The sequence below is a fragment of the Pseudocercospora fijiensis genome (genome assembly GCF_000340215.1).
Source record: "Pseudocercospora fijiensis CIRAD86 unplaced genomic scaffold MYCFIscaffold_15, whole genome shotgun sequence".
Taxonomy (NCBI): Eukaryota; Fungi; Ascomycota; class Dothideomycetes; order Mycosphaerellales; family Mycosphaerellaceae; genus Pseudocercospora; species Pseudocercospora fijiensis.
In genome coordinates this window covers 606761-624832 of record NW_006921546.1, presented here as the reverse complement: position 1 = coordinate 624832, position 18072 = coordinate 606761, and the positions used below count along the sequence as shown (strand labels likewise).

The 18072-nt window shown below is 52.8% G+C and overlaps 3 protein-coding genes across 3 annotated transcripts; 2 read left to right on the top strand and 1 right to left on the bottom strand.

Moving 5' to 3' along the window:
- Positions 1 to 25: 25 nt before the first annotated feature.
- On the bottom strand, positions 26 to 3352 carry MYCFIDRAFT_180260 (uncharacterized protein; the record flags this gene model as incomplete). Its single annotated transcript, XM_007934136.1, has 22 exons — positions 26 to 45; positions 74 to 84; positions 124 to 299; positions 326 to 360; positions 387 to 429; positions 458 to 721; positions 765 to 876; positions 901 to 1099; positions 1131 to 1189; positions 1231 to 1359; positions 1395 to 1481; positions 1519 to 1587; positions 1616 to 1652; positions 1682 to 1888; positions 1923 to 2058; positions 2088 to 2181; positions 2211 to 2417; positions 2446 to 2647; positions 2679 to 2882; positions 2920 to 3182; positions 3209 to 3269; positions 3298 to 3352. 22 exons carry the CDS (start codon positions 3350 to 3352, stop codon positions 26 to 28), a joined length of 2670 nt encoding a protein of 889 aa, XP_007932327.1.
- Positions 3353 to 3382: 30 nt separating this feature from the next.
- Positions 3383 to 11042, top strand: MYCFIDRAFT_180259 (uncharacterized protein; the record flags this gene model as incomplete). The annotated part of the gene is made up of 47 exons (XM_007934135.1): positions 3383 to 3408; positions 3434 to 3590; positions 3631 to 6237; positions 6266 to 6282; positions 6304 to 6335; positions 6370 to 6448; positions 6488 to 6522; positions 6570 to 6623; positions 6663 to 6790; positions 6819 to 6880; positions 6922 to 7158; positions 7198 to 7223; positions 7265 to 7288; positions 7330 to 7359; positions 7390 to 7456; positions 7483 to 7518; positions 7547 to 7638; positions 7670 to 7680; positions 7706 to 7729; positions 7756 to 7974; positions 8007 to 8123; positions 8151 to 8223; positions 8267 to 8454; positions 8475 to 8508; positions 8567 to 8697; positions 8744 to 8789; positions 8831 to 8948; positions 8989 to 9001; positions 9031 to 9143; positions 9178 to 9312; positions 9341 to 9365; positions 9391 to 9486; positions 9515 to 9881; positions 9915 to 9978; positions 10013 to 10055; positions 10092 to 10108; positions 10157 to 10177; positions 10203 to 10222; positions 10256 to 10319; positions 10354 to 10457; positions 10484 to 10525; positions 10559 to 10683; positions 10709 to 10764; positions 10788 to 10816; positions 10842 to 10910; positions 10951 to 10963; positions 10994 to 11042. 47 exons carry the CDS (start codon positions 3383 to 3385, stop codon positions 11040 to 11042), a joined length of 6135 nt encoding a protein of 2044 aa, XP_007932326.1.
- A 1633-nt stretch (positions 11043 to 12675) lies between these two features.
- MYCFIDRAFT_84608 (uncharacterized protein) lies at positions 12676 to 16482 on the top strand (the record flags this gene model as incomplete). The annotated part of the gene is made up of 4 exons (XM_007934134.1): positions 12676 to 13077; positions 15163 to 15438; positions 15576 to 15867; positions 16100 to 16482. 4 exons carry the CDS (start codon positions 12676 to 12678, stop codon positions 16480 to 16482), a joined length of 1353 nt encoding a protein of 450 aa, XP_007932325.1.
- Between the last annotated feature and the right edge of the window lie 1590 nt (positions 16483 to 18072).

Here is an 18072-nt window from a genome sequence, read left to right as displayed (position 1 = left end):
AAATCCAGTACGAGTAGCTTCTTGATCAGACCTCCGGCTTTGGCGCTCACGAACGTGGGAGTCGTTAGCTTACATCGAGAAAATCTTCGAACGGCGCTTCGCCGACTAAGAATGCTTTAGCACGAGTCGGACTTGTGGTAGCGATACTTAGGTGAAGAAGATGTGCTCGGTAGATGAGAAGCGGGCATCAGATTCTGGACTCCATCGAGTATCTTCTCTTGTTGAGGATAGCAGAAGTGAACGACTCTCAAAGCGAGAAGAGAGGATGCAGCGTGTGCGAAATTCGGGCCGGGATACTCCTACTTGAGCGAACTCTCAGGTCCACAGCTCGCACTTGAGCGGCCTGCGACACGAATTCCACTGCCAGGATAAGAGGGTTGCAGCACGAACTTCTACTCGACTCCGGGTTGTAAGAGCCCAATCCAATAGCTGGCAACGAGCTTTCGTTTTAGGAGACCTCGGTAGCTGGCATAGAGGCAGATCCAGCAGTGGGACTTGGGTGTTGTTCGGGTGCTTGGACTGGATTGCGCGGGGATACTGTAGCAAGTCGATCTTCAATTGTAGATAGCGAGCCGTGATCGTTGTTAGGTACAGCGCCGTGGATCTCACAGCTTCGAGCTGCCTGTGAAGATGGCATGAGCAAAAAGATACTGGTCCTGATCCTCTGATTGAGTAGTTCACTCATTTCGGCAAGCCATAGCGCAATCCGATAGCCCAAATTCTCTCCTGCAAGGTGGTTGTTCCCTATGAAGTTTGAAAATCACCATGTTGATTATTAGTGCATCGCCAGTTCCCATTTGCTTTGTCAGAGAAGAAATGACGAAGCGCATCAGTCTTACATTCCGATGTACATCTACGTCAGTCGTGTATCCTGAACTCGGATCAAGTTTGGGTGACCACTAGGGAGATTTCTCGTGCTGTAGGGAGCGATCGTAGTCGTGCAAGCGATCCTTTTGATGTTTGATGCTTGTCATATCCTCTCTTACGATTGCCGACTCTGACCACCCACCTTTCATCATGACTCTTGAAGGATGACGGCTGTTACGCTCACGCAAAACAGAATGACGCTGCTGAGCCACAGTACTGCCGCCGTCGACTCCTAGAGGCCAATGATCTCCTCGGCGGACCACGCACAGCCATCATTCTTTTGACCCGAGCAATTGCTGTTGCAGGCAGTGCATTGAGTGCGCTGGCAGTTGGGAAGTGGTGCTTTTGGCGAGGGAGACCCACGGCCATTGGTCGATTTGTGCTTGCAGTCGACTGAGCTCACGGAACCGTTGAGTATCGAGTGGGGAAATTGTGATCATTTTGTACCAGCAAAGACGAAGTGGCAAACCGGCTGCGCTGAGTTGGGATCGTCTTGGCTGTGAGTGGCAGTCCCGCGAGTGCATCACAGCACCAAAGCTTCATGGGGAGCGATGCAGCCGGCCATTTGCGGCATCGGATATTGAGCCAGCTCAGCCTCGTTGTTTGCGTGTCGACTGTGTGTCACTTTTGTGGATCGTATTTGATGAACACAAAGCTGATCTGGGAATGCGGCATGAATTGGAGGGATACAGTACCGGAAAATGGGGAACAATCAAATAACTGCAAGCGCACAACGTTCTACGCCGACTCAATAATGCAAGCATGGAGACATGCACTCATTCTCCCTCCATGCCACATGTGGTCATACAGAAACCGCCTGGCAAAGAAGCATTAATCTTCCTGTAGACTGAATCCTGGTGTCCGGAATCAATAACTTCGCTGAGCTCATAGGCCTGTCCAGAGAATGTACCGCAGCCAAACATTGACCTCATGGGTCCTGGATCCTCGCGAGCTGCGGAGATAAGCCTCCCACGACTCCTGTAGGTAAGCGACACTGATTCCAGCCTGTATGGCAAGTCCGCTGGGTGAAAAATCAGATTGAACATTGTGTTGACTGTTGAAACGTGGAGATGAGATTGCGGGCTCAGTTTCCGGCAGGCGGTGCTCTGCAGTCGAATCAGACTTGGGTCCACAATCATGCCGTTGGTTTGCGAACTGGTTTCTCAGAAGAGAGTGGGGGACGGATGGAGCCTGGCTCGCCGCACTGTACCGGCGGAAACATGGCTCCCGGAAATCATGGCTCCGACGAGACTGCTTTTGAGATCATGTCGATCATTTCGGAGGAATGAGTAGTGGGCTTCATTTCCAGTGCGACTGTTTTTCACTGCTCCTACATGCTGCACTCTGTTATGATCATCTCTTCTGCTACGTACATCGGACTGTGGGGCTCTGTACGGGTATTCGTGGTGTGTTGGAGATCAGCGCGCAAAGATTCCGTGTTTTCGATGATGCTCTGCTGCTGTGGGTGCTGCATCTTTGTTCTGCAAGTCGTGCAGAGCTTGGGAATAGCCAGACCAGCAATTGCAAAGTGCCTCACATTCACAGGCCCACTGCAGTTTCGCCCGTGATCCACTTGACTTCGGATCCCGGAGCGCATCCTCGAAGAGACGGAAGGAACAGTTCATGTATGGGATATTGTCGGGGACCAGTAGTAGGAGAAAACTGCTTGTTTGGAGCGCCGCAGCTTCTCGCTTTCGAAACTGACCAGGCACTTCGGGAGAGAGGACAAGCCGAAGATTTGCTGAATAGTTGTACCATAGGAAACAAGAGCTGGAAACATCTCATCATGCGAGACACTTCTACTTCCACACGGCTATTTGTAGATTTCTGCTCTTTTGCGATGATAGAAGTCTCCATGTCCATCTCCATCTCAGATGCCTTCCCAAGCTCCTTGAAAGCACAATGTGGGTAGGCCTTCGCATGTGCGAACGAGGCTCTGCTCGTATTGTCGATGTCCTTCTCCTTGTCGGTGGCTTCTGTGGTAGTAAGCATCCTCGGCAGACATTTTCTCTGGGCTAGCTTGAACAGCGCATATGTCCGACATCATTGCACCCGTGGCGCTGCTCATTGCGATCTCATCCTCGCCGCGCCGTCCAGCTTCACCCTTTATTCTACCTGTAGAGGCGATACGCTCAATTGCTGGCTCACGGCATGGCAGGGGCAGCTCGGCGTATTGGAGGCATAGGAGTCTTTCATTCCGCCTATCACTTTCGCTTTGGAATCCCATCCAGTGGTGTGAAAGTTGTGGATGTGTCTGAACTCCGGCTGCGGCGGATTTTCCAGGCTTCAACGATTTTGTGGGAGGCGTGAGGTGGCTGACCGAATGAACGACTGCATCAACACAACGAGCAGGAAATACGTTGTAAGAAGTACATATTTGAACTCAGCGGACTCGAATACACCTACCCAAGTGTGTTGTAAGTCTCAAACCCCAAAAGTTGAAGATATCGTGTTGAGTGGTTGGCGATGGGGGCACGGAGAACATAACGCGCTTGCGCGAGAGTCCGGCACGGAAATGTCGCGCTTGAGCGACGAAGCGGGGTCTCAACTCAGGTCAAGCGCAAAGCGCAAAGCTTCCCAAGTCATCTCAACACTTCGCATACCTCGCACTGCTACTCTCTAGTCCACTGGCACTTACTTTGGTTCTTTGGTTGCATGAATTAATTATACATGGCGAAATTGCGATCTTCGCCGAGTTCCACAGCGTCCGCCGCGCGTCCCAAGTCGACGCGAAAGAGTAACAACAGCCTGCCACGACGACAGCGACAGCAACCCGAGGACGTGGACATTATGTCCGTGATACACGAATCCACGTCAGAAGATGACATAGCAATTGGCCGCCGATTCCGCGCAATTCTCGACGAGGCGCACGACGTCCACGCTTCCCTCGAGAAGTATCGGCGCCTTTGGCAAGACTACTGCACCGTGGAAGGGACAGACTCGGCAATTGAAGCACACACAAGTCACGAGCAGGTCGCAAATCGGATCATACACAACTTTCTTCACCAGTATGCACATGAGTCGCTCACACCGAAAGACATACGTTCACACGTTCGAGCCATTATGTCGGAGAAGTTTGAATGGCATGAGGATGTTGAAGGCCTTCGATACTACGCCATATTTGGGGCCGATGGAGTTTCGAGACGTTTCATGGTCGAGCTACGCGCGCTTGCGAGCATGCGCCAAAGCCCATGCGATGAGGCCACGGAAGGAGGCCGAGGGCTGACATTTGCTGAAGGCTTTAGCATGATGCGAGAAGCGCAGGACCAACGACGAGGCGAGACGCACCATATTCGGGGCACAAGTCTGGAGGCTCTCTGGCGGCCCAGTGACTGCGTGAGCGCCATCGAGATGGCTCGAGAGCGAATGAAAATGAGCAAGGTGGAAAGGCCGAGGCGTCGGCAGCCAAAGCGGAGTACGGAGCCTTGCGCAGAAGAGGCAGGCGAGGTAGACGCAGAAACACCTGGCGAACATGGAGATAGACAGCAGAGCAGCGCAAGAGATGGGCGAAGAGACAGCGCGATATCTGAGGGCGGCATAGAACATGGGCGAAGAGGTAGTGCCTCGCCGCTGCTGGATGGGTTGTCATTTCTTGACACAGCCAAAGACATCGAGGCGGAGGATGTCGAGGGCCAGCGCAAGGACAAGAATGGGACTGAGGAGAGCGACGAGGGCCAGGACAAGAATGATGGTGTAGCTGGGGAGATGAACGACAACCAAGACGAGAACGAGAGTGTGTTTGGGGAGCACGACGACAAGCAGGACGAGAATGACAGTGTGGTTGGTGATGTTGGTGGGGAGGATGATGGTAGGGAGGATGATGGTGGAGCTAGGGAGTACGACGGCGGCGGCCATCTCGCATTTGGTGCTGAAGACTCGAGTTCCACGGCGGAGGGCCTCGACTTTGCGGACTTCCCGCTCCCGCCCGCATTCCCGCCTCTACCTGCTGCAACTTCACAAGGACAGCGGTCTCCTGCCCGCACACCTTCACCTTCTCCGTCCTCCACCACCCAAACACAACGCACAAGTACCCATACCAGCACAGTGGCCGACACAATTACAAGCACAAGCAGAGATACGATGCGTGGCTTGAAGCGACCTGCAACTGAGGCGCTTTCATCACGCGCCCGGGAACCTCGGCTGCCAGGCGCTGTCTCGCGTTTCAAGACCAATCACCTCGACCCATACGTCCATTCTCAGTCCGGCTCTCAATATGTTCAGCTCGCTCGGCAGTTCTTATCTGGATTCGTATCGACATCGGGATGCACCATGTACGACTCAGTCACCAACGACGTAGCAATTGCCACCGCAGCCGATGGTTCTGGCAGCCACGACGAAACCCGTGCTGCGTATGTGACAGTGTACGACTACACCGCGCAGCAGGCCGCATACGTTATCCTGTTGCCGCTCCCGGCCGACGAGCTCCCGGCTGACCCAGCTTCTCGCCCTGCGCAATCTCCGGCTGTGCGTTGGCTCTGCGCTCATGTCCACTGCGACGAATCAGCTGACTCGGTCATTGTCCACTCGTTACCTGGTCCTTACTCCGCCGCCACTCTACACGCCCGTCTCAGTGCAGTGCTGTCGCATGCTGTTCCTCATGATCGGGCTGCGCGGATCCGCAGCATACCGCCCGAAGCATACAGGATCGACGAGTTTCCTGCCCCCAGTGACGCCGGCTGTCAGGATCCCACCGACTTTGTCAAGTGCATGGCTACCGCGGTGTGCTTGGTCACCGATGGCGAGCCTGGTCGGCATATCTGCGTCTGGGCTTGGATCAGCGCCATGTGTATCGTACACACCCAGTCCAGCCGCCTCACGGAGTACCAAAGTGCGATTGAGCTGCCCACGCTCAGATCAACCCTTACCGAGAACCAGAGCCATAAAAGTGACAGCGTCTTGGGCACGGCCGCTGCCGCGCTCGCTTCGTTCAGATCCGACATTAACAGCCAACGCAACGAACTCCGCGCACTGAGCCAATATTCAGAGCAGCTCGAACTCATTGGCAGATGTGTCACCATAGCACGAGACCAAGCTCCTCCCCCTGATCCTGTTGTTGTCGCCGATTGCCAAAAGAAGATCAGCATGTACAAGAGCAACCTCGACAGCCTGAGCCCTGACGACGAGGACTACGATGATACCCAGCAGAGGTATCAGAAATACATGCAGCGCTTGGAAGACGTCAAGCGAAGAGCAGAGACTCCGAAATCCCTTCGAGACCTCGGACTCTGGGTGGACATGTGTGTTCGAGAGGCTCAGAGGGAGGAGAAACTCGCTGAAAAGCGATATGACGACATGGTTGATCAACTTGAGCAGCTGCTCCAATCCGAGATAGACATGGGGAGGGCGGAGAAAGCGAGCCGGACTGCATCGGTTCACAGGTCCACTTGAATGGCTGCAGGAACATTACTTGCTGGCGTGACTAATGAAGCATCGGAGGATCCACGAACAGACTTGGAAGCAATTGCTCAGTGCAGGCATTCGGTAGACAGTGGTATCGTCCAGATATTGTAGAAGCAAGTGGGAGCAAGACCGCGAGGCGCTTTGACGGACTCGATTCATTAAGACTCGGGAATCGTAGGAAGTGGCAGATTTGAGGAGCATGTTTACGACCCATCGAGAGCAAATTTGTAGTAGAATTAACGAAACTATCACGAGGTGGCACAAAGAAATGCGGTATGGAACATGAATGAAACAGCATCTAGCGACGGAATCGCAGCAGCATCAAGGATGCTATGACAATATTAAGAATCTAGGATGTACATGAACTTTTCGAGAGAAAGCATTCAGGCATTAAGTAATCGATACCTACAAGGGGATCTCAAAAATTGGCATCCACTTCGCGCTCTATGATAGTCATCGCCATGTCATCATCTCATCCTCCAAGACAGCATCGTTACGTCGCGGTAAGAAAGGCGACAGATTGGTGGGTTACATTAGCTTTACAAAGGAAGGAAGCAACAAGCATCAATCCACGCCTTTGGGCATCATCAATGAAAGAAAACGTTCAACTTTGGTCTTTCTAGCAGTTTGACCGGTGTGGTGTCTCGGTTTCAGTGTCGTGCGGCTCTTCCTAGGCTTTCGATTCGATGAGTGCTTGCGACTGTCATCCCGAACGACATGCCTTTTGAAATATGTGGTTTTGATAGGTTGCGATGCTGCTGTTGTCGTACTCGCCTGTCTCGATCTAGACACTTTCCTCAATCTGGCGAGGCAGCCTCCGCTAAGTACTTGCATAGAGACAGGTATTCACTTTGGCGGTAGCCTGTGCCGTGCTCTCTCGCTGATTTGCCCGTAATCAAAACGACTTATGAACTCGGAAGTTCTTTATAGTTTTGTGCAGCAGCAGCTACCAGCAGGTGACCGAATAACCCCTCTAGATTCTCTGAATTGGGCAAAGTTGATGTGAAAGCGAACATTCTTGGTGTAGGATGTTAACTGTAGGTATGGTGCACGACAGCCAAGGAGCACACGCTACGTGGGTGGCACAAAAACGTGGGTTTTAAGGAAAGCAGATTTGTCAAGCCACGGCCAATGCTATGTTTGACTTACTGATGACGTGTATGTTCCTGCTACCCGACGTGCTCCTCTTGTCTACCGTGCTCGAATTTCACGGAGAGCACCTAGAGATTTCCAGACTGTTGACTTGAGCCCGTCAACAAGTGCTCGATGCAAAATGTAGACCGTCGGCGAGGGAAAGGCATTGGGCGAGTCTCTGCTCTGCACCACGTCTTGGGCAGCTCAACAGCTTTACCGGCGTTGATGGAGGCGTTCGTGCACCGCCGCGCTCATAATGGGCTTTCAGTTCTCGTGATTGTCAAGCGTCGGAAAAGCTTCAAAGGGCGGCGATTGGAACAGCCCCGGCGTGGAGATGGTGGCGTGCAGTCTTAGGGATTCATCGTGAAAAAAAAAATCATCGTGACGGGATTCATCCCAAAGGAAGTCATGCTGAAGGAAATCATCCCGAAGGAATTCATGCTGAAGGAAATCATCGTGCCGGGATTCATCGTGAAGGGTAGCATCGTAAGCAGTGTTGTCGTGAAGGATGACAATGGAAATGGGACCAGCATGACTCTAGGGATAGATACAATCACCGCGGGAGAAGGCGAGGTGGGCGAGCTTCAAGCCCTTTCACAGCCGAGCCCTTGCGTGCTCGCATCCTCGATCCATCCGATGATGGACTCAAAACCAAGGCCAATAGGGTTTTGGTTGTCGAACATGTGCTTGGCACGCTGATCTCAGCTCGAGGGCTGGCAGAGGTCTGTCTGATTGTGACTTGAGGGTAGAAGAATGGGATAATGCATAGAAAGGAAAAGGGAGGAGAGATAAAGAGTATGAGTAAGAAGCAGAAGCAGAGCGGTAACTTCCTAGGGTTTTGATGCATCTCGTTGCTGGTTTTGAGCTTTGGGAGGTTACGTGCTGAGTGACTTTCAAACAGACTTGGCTTCAATGAGTGGTGCGCTTCCTGGCGAGTATGTGGCGGAGAAGCCTCGCGGAACCGATGTGATAATGACGAGAACTTGGTCTATGGAGTGGATGGCCATGATTATGATCATGATCCTGGGCAGGATGTGTTGCAAAGATATGAGAGTGATGAAGTCGCTGAGTAGAGCAAGAAGAACAAGAAGGCCAAGGTTATGGGTGGTGGCGGGAAGACGAAGAAATCCGCTTTAATCGATTAACATGATGATGACAATGATAGCGTCCTGGCGGGATACGAGAGCGAAGAGGTCGTACCTAGTCCTGGGCAAGAAGCGGAAGCGTGGCGAGTCCTTCGAGGGGTCCGCGGCAAAGCGCAAGCGAGTTGAGCACGAAGGCTTAGAGCGTGCCTCGGTGAAGCGCAAGCGCTAGAGAGGGCTTTTTCGTTTCGGATGACGAGAGCGCTGAGGAGACTGAGTCGACGACAACAGAAGCTGGAATCAAGGGTGGAAAGCTGGAGGCTATTCGCTGCAAGATTTCGAACAAGGTGGAGAGAGCGAAGGCGAAGAAGAGACAGGATCTGACGAGGAAAACTTGATAGATTTATCTGAAGCCTCTAGGGACGTGTCGAGTATGACCTGTAGAATCTGTATTGATTGGTGTCGGTGATGGTACACGGGCATAACTTGTTTGGCGTTGAGACAGAATGTTGCTCACAGTGAGCTGTAGTCTCAGGACCAGATCCAGATAGTCGAGTCGTGTGAGTTCTCAGCGCGCACTCCTCACAAATCTCAAAACAAAAGCATTCTTGCAGATATGGATCAGGACGGCATAGAGCTTCCGACCCGAATTACTCTTGAGTGTTACGCACGGCTGTCTATTCGTATTGGCCAGGCGTGAGTTTCGCGGCCCTCTGGAATGGCGCATACAGGTTTATCTTCGGACAATGGTTGGTCATCGTTGGTTGTTGACTGAGCCCGCTGCGTTGGGAATGTCGTCGTGGAATTTCGCCTCGTTCGTGGTGGAAATGTCAGGAGGTGGCAGAGATGTGTCCCAGATCATCCAATGCCCTTCTTAGACTTGTGCACTATTGAAGATTGCTCTGAGCTCAAGCTTTCTCAAGATAGGTGGCCGGAAACCAGCTACGAACCGGAGATCCTGTACCAGGAGGTACCACAGCACGCGCATAGCCTGCAGTTTCAAGTCAGCTGTTGATTGTCTACGATCGTAGGAAGGCAGAGGAAGTTCTGCCATTCGGGCTTTGCTCGATGAGCTCAACGACCTGGGACTGTCGAAGTGGACTCTTCTCGTGGTCGCGGATTACCCGGTAGAGACGAGAGGGAGAGTCATCTCCGGTACTATCTTCCTCCTCTTGATCGTGTTCCTGTGCCTCGAAAACTCCATCATCTGCATGGTGCTTCCTGCGCTGACCACTACCGATCTCTTGCTCATCCATAAGAGGCCTGGAAGAGGGCATTTTCCTTGTCCTGCCATTCTCACTGATTTCCCTCGGAGGCGGGAAAAGCGTCTCATCCCACTCAACAACATCTCCTCCTCGTCCATTCCTCCCTTGACCACCGATTTCACGCTCTTATCCTGTAGCCACTCAACCATCACATGAACCGCCATAGCCTTCATCTCATTATGGAAGCCTACTGCACGAGGCCAAATTCGAGAAAGACCTCGACTGAACGTGTGGCATTCTCGCGTTTGGCCATATCCTGAAGAGGCTTGACGTGGAAGCCACAAGCAAGACTCGGGAGCGGATTCTTGTGCCAATTGTAGGGGTGAGTGCAGCGGAAACCGAGGCGGAGGAAGTCATCGCGTGATGTGATGGGTAGCGGCGCGCGTTTGATTTTGGTCGGGGTGTTAGTGATTCTCGTCTGCTGAGCGCGTAGAACAGTCGGTTGTTTTCACAGGGCCAAGAAGTTGTCATCATGTCTACTAGTAAATGTCTAGCAAAGAAATGGAGCAGCAGATAATAATGAGCTGCTGGATGCTGGCCGCTGTCGACAGATATCCAGCTGGATATGCCGGTGGGATGCGGTTTTGCGCAGGGTTTTGATCAAGCTCCCCGCACTCAGGCGGCAACCTGATCAATTTTGATAAACTATCATCTGCAAAGTTGCCGGTTCTGCGCACGCTTTTGATCAAGGCCCCGCACTCCGGAATCAGTTTTGATCACCAATCGCGGGCGAAGTCACAGGTTCTGCGTGGGCTTTTGATCGGGCAGCCGCACTTCGTGATCAGTTTTGATCACCAATCGCGGGCGAAGTCACAGGTTTTGCGTGGGCTTTTGATCGGGCAGCCGCGCCATCGGCACCACCAATCCACTGTGCGAGTGCCGTACGTTGGTGGACTGAGTCGGTAGAATGGTGTGTTGTCAATCTACACGAGGACGTTGCACGACAAATGCTGCTAACAGGAAGGCTACGACGATGCGCATCCGCAATCTGCTGAGCTCGCCATCCGCAATTTCTCGTAGTAAAAACGTTTTGCCGCAGTGGAGTTGCAATTCATCTGGCGTGCATGCGTGGCACTCTGATCATTTTGATCAGCTCGAGGGTTTGCCCAGGCGTTGAATCAGGACCCTGGCAGAATTTTGATCAATTTTGATCAATTGCAGCGTCCGAAGTTCCGCAGGCTGTGTGCACGCTTTTGATCAAGACCCCGCACTTGAGTGACACTCCTGTCAATCTTGATTATCTAGCTTCCTAGTCTTCTCTATGAACTGCTCAAGGAACTACTTGAAAAAATAAACACATCGCGGGGTCGTGAGAAATCTTTTGCATGCGCATTTATTTGCTGAAGTCGGCAGTATCCTTGAAGGCTTCTCGGTCATCACTCATCGCCGGAGTCTCTCTGAACCATTCCCTTGTTTACCACCGCCCCGCGCAACCTACTACGAACACAGATTAGCACGTCGTTACGATACCGACTCACGAAACACTCACCACTTCTCGTAATCGACGTTCTTCCCCTCAATTCCGCCCTAGTTCCACTCTAGAGCCTATCTTACGTTCGCCGGGAGCAAAGCATACTCCGGTAGCGATGGATCGCCCGCCGACGCGTGTGGACGAAGAACAACTTACATAACGAACTCTTTCTGTATAACGTAGCAGCGAAGCTGGACGGCATCCTCGTCGGCCTGTGTAATTGGTTGAGGGAGACCACGGACTTGACTGGCAGGTCGCAAGGCAGGAGCACGGATGGACTGGTGGCTTCGTCGAGCAGTTGAAGATACGGAAGAAGATGGCTTTTGGCGCTGCCCTTGGTCTTGAAGGACGACGTTTGACATGGCCTCGCGGACGACTTTCGACCAGCCGAGCCCAGGCGTGTCGTTTGGATCAAGATCATCTTCGAGCTGAACTTCCTTGAAAAACAATGGCCATTGGCGGCATAGGTGGACAGCAGGGCTGCTTGAGAAGATTTGAGCGCGCCGTAGGAGGGGACCTGAGTGGCTGCATCGAGGAAGATGGTGGAGATGAATAGGGTCGTGTCGGAGTGGACAGGATATGTCGAGGGACCTTCATGGAGTAGACCAGGCCAGGCAGCAGGCGAAACGTGAGAGCGGATGAATTGAGCGATGATCTTGATGGATCTGATCTCATCTTTGCGCCGGATACCTGGAGAGGCAGGCAGGGGAATGGTACACGCCAGGTCCATGAATGTGTTCAGGGAGGGCTTGACGTTAGCAGAGTATCTGAAGTCAGGGCGTGACGAAGAGCAGCGAGCTTCACTTCATCGCTGGGCTCAGCGCGGCTGCCTGGGTGATGAAAGAAGAAAGTCAGTGGAATTTCAGCAAGAGCTCCGAAGCATCAAATACCACGACGAAGTTCCGAGACGGTCAGGCTAGCGAATTCCTCAATGTTGTCTTCGTCTCGGCATCTCGATGATTCGACGCTGCCTGGTCTTAGTTGGTCTGCGTCTGATGTACAGTGATCAGCGTTTGGTGTTTGATGCACTTCCACACTCCCATCCCATGCCCATCATCCGGCATGGTCTTAGAAGTCCGCGCTCAGTACAGAGAGAGCCACACCCTGCCCTGCCCTGCCCTGGCATATGTGACGCGGTCAACGGCAAGAGCTGCGCAAAGTTGTATCCCGGCGTGCGTGTGTGTGTACATACCAAGCTCTCACAATCCTCATGGCCGGCCATTCTCGCAACATCCGTCGTTCAAAGAGTCGCACCACCATGGACGTGGATGTGTCTGCGTACATTACGCAGCCCAAGGCGGGTCTCCCTTGATGCCCATGTACTCTGCTGCACAGCCTGGCCGACTTTACGAGTAGTTCTGGAGCCTGGAAGGCATCGACACCAACAAGCAAACCTGCAACGGGCTGCCTATCGACCTTGCTTGTGAAGAGGTAGCGCAGAAGTCAGTGCATCTCCATGCTTGGGGGAAGTTGTACGATCAGTACTTCCAAAGCCACGCTCGCCGGGAGTGATGTCGAAGCTCACCAGACGCTTATTGACCGGATCTGGGAGTGGTCCGAGGACGCGCAGAGTGAGGATGAGTATGCTATGCTGTATGACCGGCTGCAGCGCTATCTCAGTAAAGACACTGTCGAGGCGGAGATCGAGAAAGCGGAGAGGTGGTTACTTGCTCCGGCTAGCTTCAGGTATCGCGATCCGACATTCTTCGACTACGAGCAGCAGCAGCAGCCCTCGTGCTCAAGATCAATCTCAGGCTCAGGCTCAGGCGCAGGCTCAGGCTCACAACCGCCGTGCTCACCGTCTAGCAAGAAGTATAAGCAGAAGACCCAGAAGAGGAAGAAGAAGGAAAAGAAGAGCGTCTGTCCAGCCTTACCTTCGCTACCTTATACACCAGCAAATGACAAGGGCTAGCGTGGCTATGACTATTCAGCTCTTCCGCCGCCATCTCATTCATCAACCGAGAACAGTAGAAAGTATCACAAGACGCCGGCCGATTTGCAACACCAGTATCATAGCTCTTGCGACTGATCTGGGAATATCATAATGTTTGCGGAGGAGTGATCCGGCGATGTAGTGCTTGCCCTCAATTTCCTTGAAGCTCATCTCAAAGGATCTTCTTCGCTATCATCTCCATCCTCTCTATCTTATTATGCCTTTGCGTTGGGTATTTCCATCTCATCTCCAATTCCTGATTCATTCTCTCCACCTCATCACATTTTCGCACATGTCTGCTTCCTCCCTTGATGCATGCATGCATGTCTCGGCCCTTTGCGACTCCTAACATCCGCTCTTACTCCGAGTCGCTATCATTACCGGAGGTGGCATTTTACAGCTCTGAAAGGTTGATTCTGAGACCGAGTTTTCAGCAGCTTTATGATGTACTCGGTGATTGAGAACCACGTTGGGCGACCTGCTGTTGTAGCGAAGGAGATAGTCGATAACGGGATGAGGACCCGCAAGGCTGATTTTGCTCTTGGGTAGCAGCACGCTCTGGCGTTCTTGGAAGTGCACAACAACAACTCGTGCAGATTTAGCTGGATACAGAATTGATCATCACATCCTCGTCTGAGGTTTCTTCCTCGCATCGCAAAGAGTGATGCTGAGGCGGCAAAAGTGCAGGTGTGTCGGGCTGGGGAGTCGAGTCGGCTTGTTGCTTGTAGCTTCCCTCGCATCATCATTCCACAACTGCTCACCCGAAGGCATTGGAGCAGCACGTAGACCACCTCCGATTGCGGGGAAAGAGGAATTGCCAGCCGATTTCAAATCATGCCTCGTTCGTATGCCGAGAGTTGGTCTGGGATAGCCTTTTGTTGTTGTTGCAGGGTCGATCAATATTGATCCCTTCACAAACTACCTCCCATTATTGCAGGTAGAGAAGCCTCGTCACACCCTTTCGGATATGTCAGAAACTTCCGAACCAGCAAGCAGCAGAGACATGGAGCTTGTTCTGGGATTGGGCGTCGGCGTAGGTGGATGGGTTGGTGCAGCGTGGTGATCCGAGTGTCGGCCGGACTTCAAATCCTCCATTCTCGGACTCCAAACCGCCTTTCCCAAAGCAATGCCATGACTCCTGGAAGTAAATCAGTAGCAGTAGCATCGGATGATCTTCTGCGTGAGTGCGAACCAACCCAAACACTTCTGGAATGTTGGGTAGAGAGGCCTTGTCAGTCTAGAAGGCATTCTGAGCTGCGGCAGAGACCTTCGAGCCGCAAAACCACCTCTACTTACTAGTACCTGGCGAAGCCAATCAAAAACCTTTTCCATAACCCAAAATACATCGTGCACTCGTCAAAATTTAAGAAATCTGGATCTATCATCCCTCGTTTGTATGGTATACCGGAAGTTGTTTTAGGATGCGTTCAGAACTGATCAAAATTGATCAGCTCTGCGGGGGTGATCGGGGTTTGATCACCGACTCCCGATCAAAATTGATCAGCTCTACAGTGCAAATCTGGATGATTAGCCTCCTCATCCTCCTCATCCTCCTCATCGATGTCACCGCCTCCGCGCTTCCGCTCCTCTCTCCGTTTCCGCTGCGCCACCACCTGCATTCCGTCGCGCATGTACAGCATACCTACCACGCTGATCCATCCCTGCACCATGGTCTTCTCGTGCGCCTTGAACGGGGTGCCAATTGCGCCGCTGGCTATCAACGCGTGTCGGTCAGGGCAAGCTGGGCGACACGAGCAGCCCATATCGTCAGTGCTGGTAGTGGAAGGCAGCATTTTTGGGTGAGAGAAGGCCAGAAGATGCATTGACGATGTCCGGACTCTACACACGGCTTCTGCGCGCCATTCTTGTACGCTGAACAGTGGAAAGGCGACGACGCCGGCGGTCAGCCAACTCCACCGGCATAGCGAATGCTTCTCGACAGATTCAGGATCAGCGTGGGCCAAATTCGAGATGCGCGATGCGATGCAAGGTGGATGTACAACACAGTAAAGCAGCATACTGCAGAAGCCCACCATTCCGGCGCAAGAAGAGGACATAACATTGTCCCACGACGCGAGCGCGGCCTTTTCGAACGATCGAGTTTGCGAGACTCAGTCTCACACAAGCCCAGCACCGTACCACACCGCACCGCAAAGAAAGAGCCTCGAGTCTCAACCAAGCACAGAACAGAACAGCACCGCACCGCACCGCGAAGAAGGAGCCCCGAGTCTTAGAACTACACCTCTTACAACGCTGCCCCACCAAGTCTTACCCAGCAGTACGGAGGTGAGCATGAATGAGCATGAGCATAAGCATGAGCATAAGCATGAGCATAAGCATGAGCATCGGCATCCCATACACACAGGCACAGATAGATCTGCGCTTCCCCGAACAAGGTCAAGTATATCTCTCCTGCAATGTAGGTACTGCCCTATTTCTTGCAAACATCACTTCCTACGCGATTGAATCCGCAATGCCTCTTGCTTTCTGAAACCCATCCGCACCGTCCTACCACTTGGATCACTTCAATCTTGACCCGCGCATCTGCGTTCGCCGCAATTCGCGATCACTCTCCTTGCGTCGTCCTCTCCTACATCATCGCCTACATCTCAGGATCTCCTGACTACCGCGCTGTTGTGCACCAGCTACAGAGCAAGAACTCTCAGCAATCAGCATCAGCACCCTCCGCCGGACTGGCAAAACACAAATCACAACGTGACTGCTTGCTGGGCAAACATATCGAGACTACGCAGCCGGGAGAGCTCTCGACATTCGGCTTCAATACCTCACACCCGGACTCATCGGCGCCGCCGACATCATACGCTCATCTGCAGCTGTCTACTCCCTTGCGACCAAACTTTGCGAGCTGTCTTGTTATTCTACCCAAAGCTCAGAGCATACTTGTCAGAGTACTCGACACGAACGGGCGACCTACATTCAGCCATAGCCGCAGTCTCCGAATCCAATCGTCTCATCGCATCGCTTCTTACTCACTACATCCCCGACTGGTTCCGCTTCCTTACTGCCTCCGGCCCGACAGAGGAAGAAATCATACAATTCTTCAAAGAGTTCATCCACGATACTGACGCTCGCCGAATCGAATCGCAAGAAACGGTCATCACACAGCAAATTCTGGCCGAGCCTGGCAATCTCGATACACTGCTTGCGAAATTAGGCTATGATTTCTCCAACTGCTGCCTCCCACGTCTCGAGGAAGTCGAGCAACGAACCACAACAGTATACTGGCTCATCCAATTCATCAAGGAGCTCCGGATCCCTTGGCTCGGCACTCCTGCTATCGCCTTCAAGACTCATCCCGTACTGGAATAATGCATGGCTTACGGCGTTGAGGGTGGAAAAGAACATGCTCGCGCACAGACCTATGCCGACCTGGTGGTCGAGTTACGCTCCAACCTCACCAAGATCCAAAAGGATGCATTCACCTATCAAAGCTTTCATCCCATGACTATGGATAAGCTGAAGGCAATCCAAGACGACATCCAACCCTGGGCAAGCAATACAGCTCGATCCCACGATGGTATTTTCCAGCAGACGAACGATGATGAAGATGACCTTGAACAGTATCGTGTGGGGCGGAGGAAGATGCAGAAGATTCATGACTGGCTAGTGCAGCTAAGGGAAGATAGGCGCGGCTCTCAACGATGCCAGCGTCTGGATGAGGATGAAGATGAATGATGAGTAGCCTTACCACTGCTGATATGATGGCGTCCGGATGAGAATGAAGACGAAGGATCAGAATTCTCACCAATGGTGTGCTTGACGGAGCTCCCTCCAGCTGGGCAACCAACGGAGTTCAGCAAGATTCGCCAAAATCGTAATCATGCGATCAGTTCTCGTCAACAGTCGTGCGCCTATGAGGAGCCTCAGTACCATGCCTGGCGGACCAAAAGTGGTCTACTTCAGCGACATAGCCCAGCGAATCCTCAGCGTGCGCACGCCGCCGCCCTGCCTCACCGCCACCTGCTGTTCTTTGACCTTCTCTTCCGCCGTGCTTTGCGCGTGCTTGTTGGTGCGATGAGTCTGCCGCTTCACAAACACCCAACCCCATTCGCGCGCCAGCTGCGCATCGCTCAATGCCTGAGTCCACATCTGGCTGTGCCAATGATGCGCTCGATCATCTCCGTCCGTGTAGCTGTTTTGGAAGCTCTTCTTCGCCATTTTCACGCTGCAGAATGAATGCAATTCACTGCATGGCATTGCACCCGCCCTGCCTTCACTACAACCGAAAATGGTATGCAGGCTTGCTTTCGGAACGCTTGCGAAGAGCACCGTCCTTGGTGAGGCAGCGGTACGCTCTGGACGGCGTGGAGTTTGGAGGGAGGGAGGATGGTGACAAACAACGAAGCTTTGCACTGCACCGACCTGCCTTTGAAGCGACCAGCACCACTGAAAACGGTATGCATGCTTGCCTTTGGAAAGCTTGCTGAGGGAACCATCCTTGGTGAGGTAGTGTACGGACTGTAGGGAGGGAGGATGGTGACAGGCGACAAACAACGAAGCACCCGACTCAGTATCGCCATCGCCTCCATCGCCAGCGACAATCGCCAGCGACAATCGCCAGCGCTATTCGCCAGCGTCGTTCGCCGCTCGACCGCCTGGCCGTTCGCACAACTTGGAGCCTAAGTCTCATTGCCAGAATTGCTGTCGTCCAAGTCTCGTCATCAGAATTCCAGTCAAAGTCTCAAGATTCATCAGAACTGCTGTAGTCAAAGTCTCGTTATCAGAATTCCCACCAACGTCTCAAGATTCACGAGAACTACCAGCGCAGCGTAGAATGGCTACGGTCGATTGGCGCCGCAGACCTGCACCTCATCTCAATAAAATTCCTCCTCCCTGAACAACAACTTCTCTCCTTCTCATCCCAACTTTCTACATCTTCCGCCATTTCCCAAACTCCCT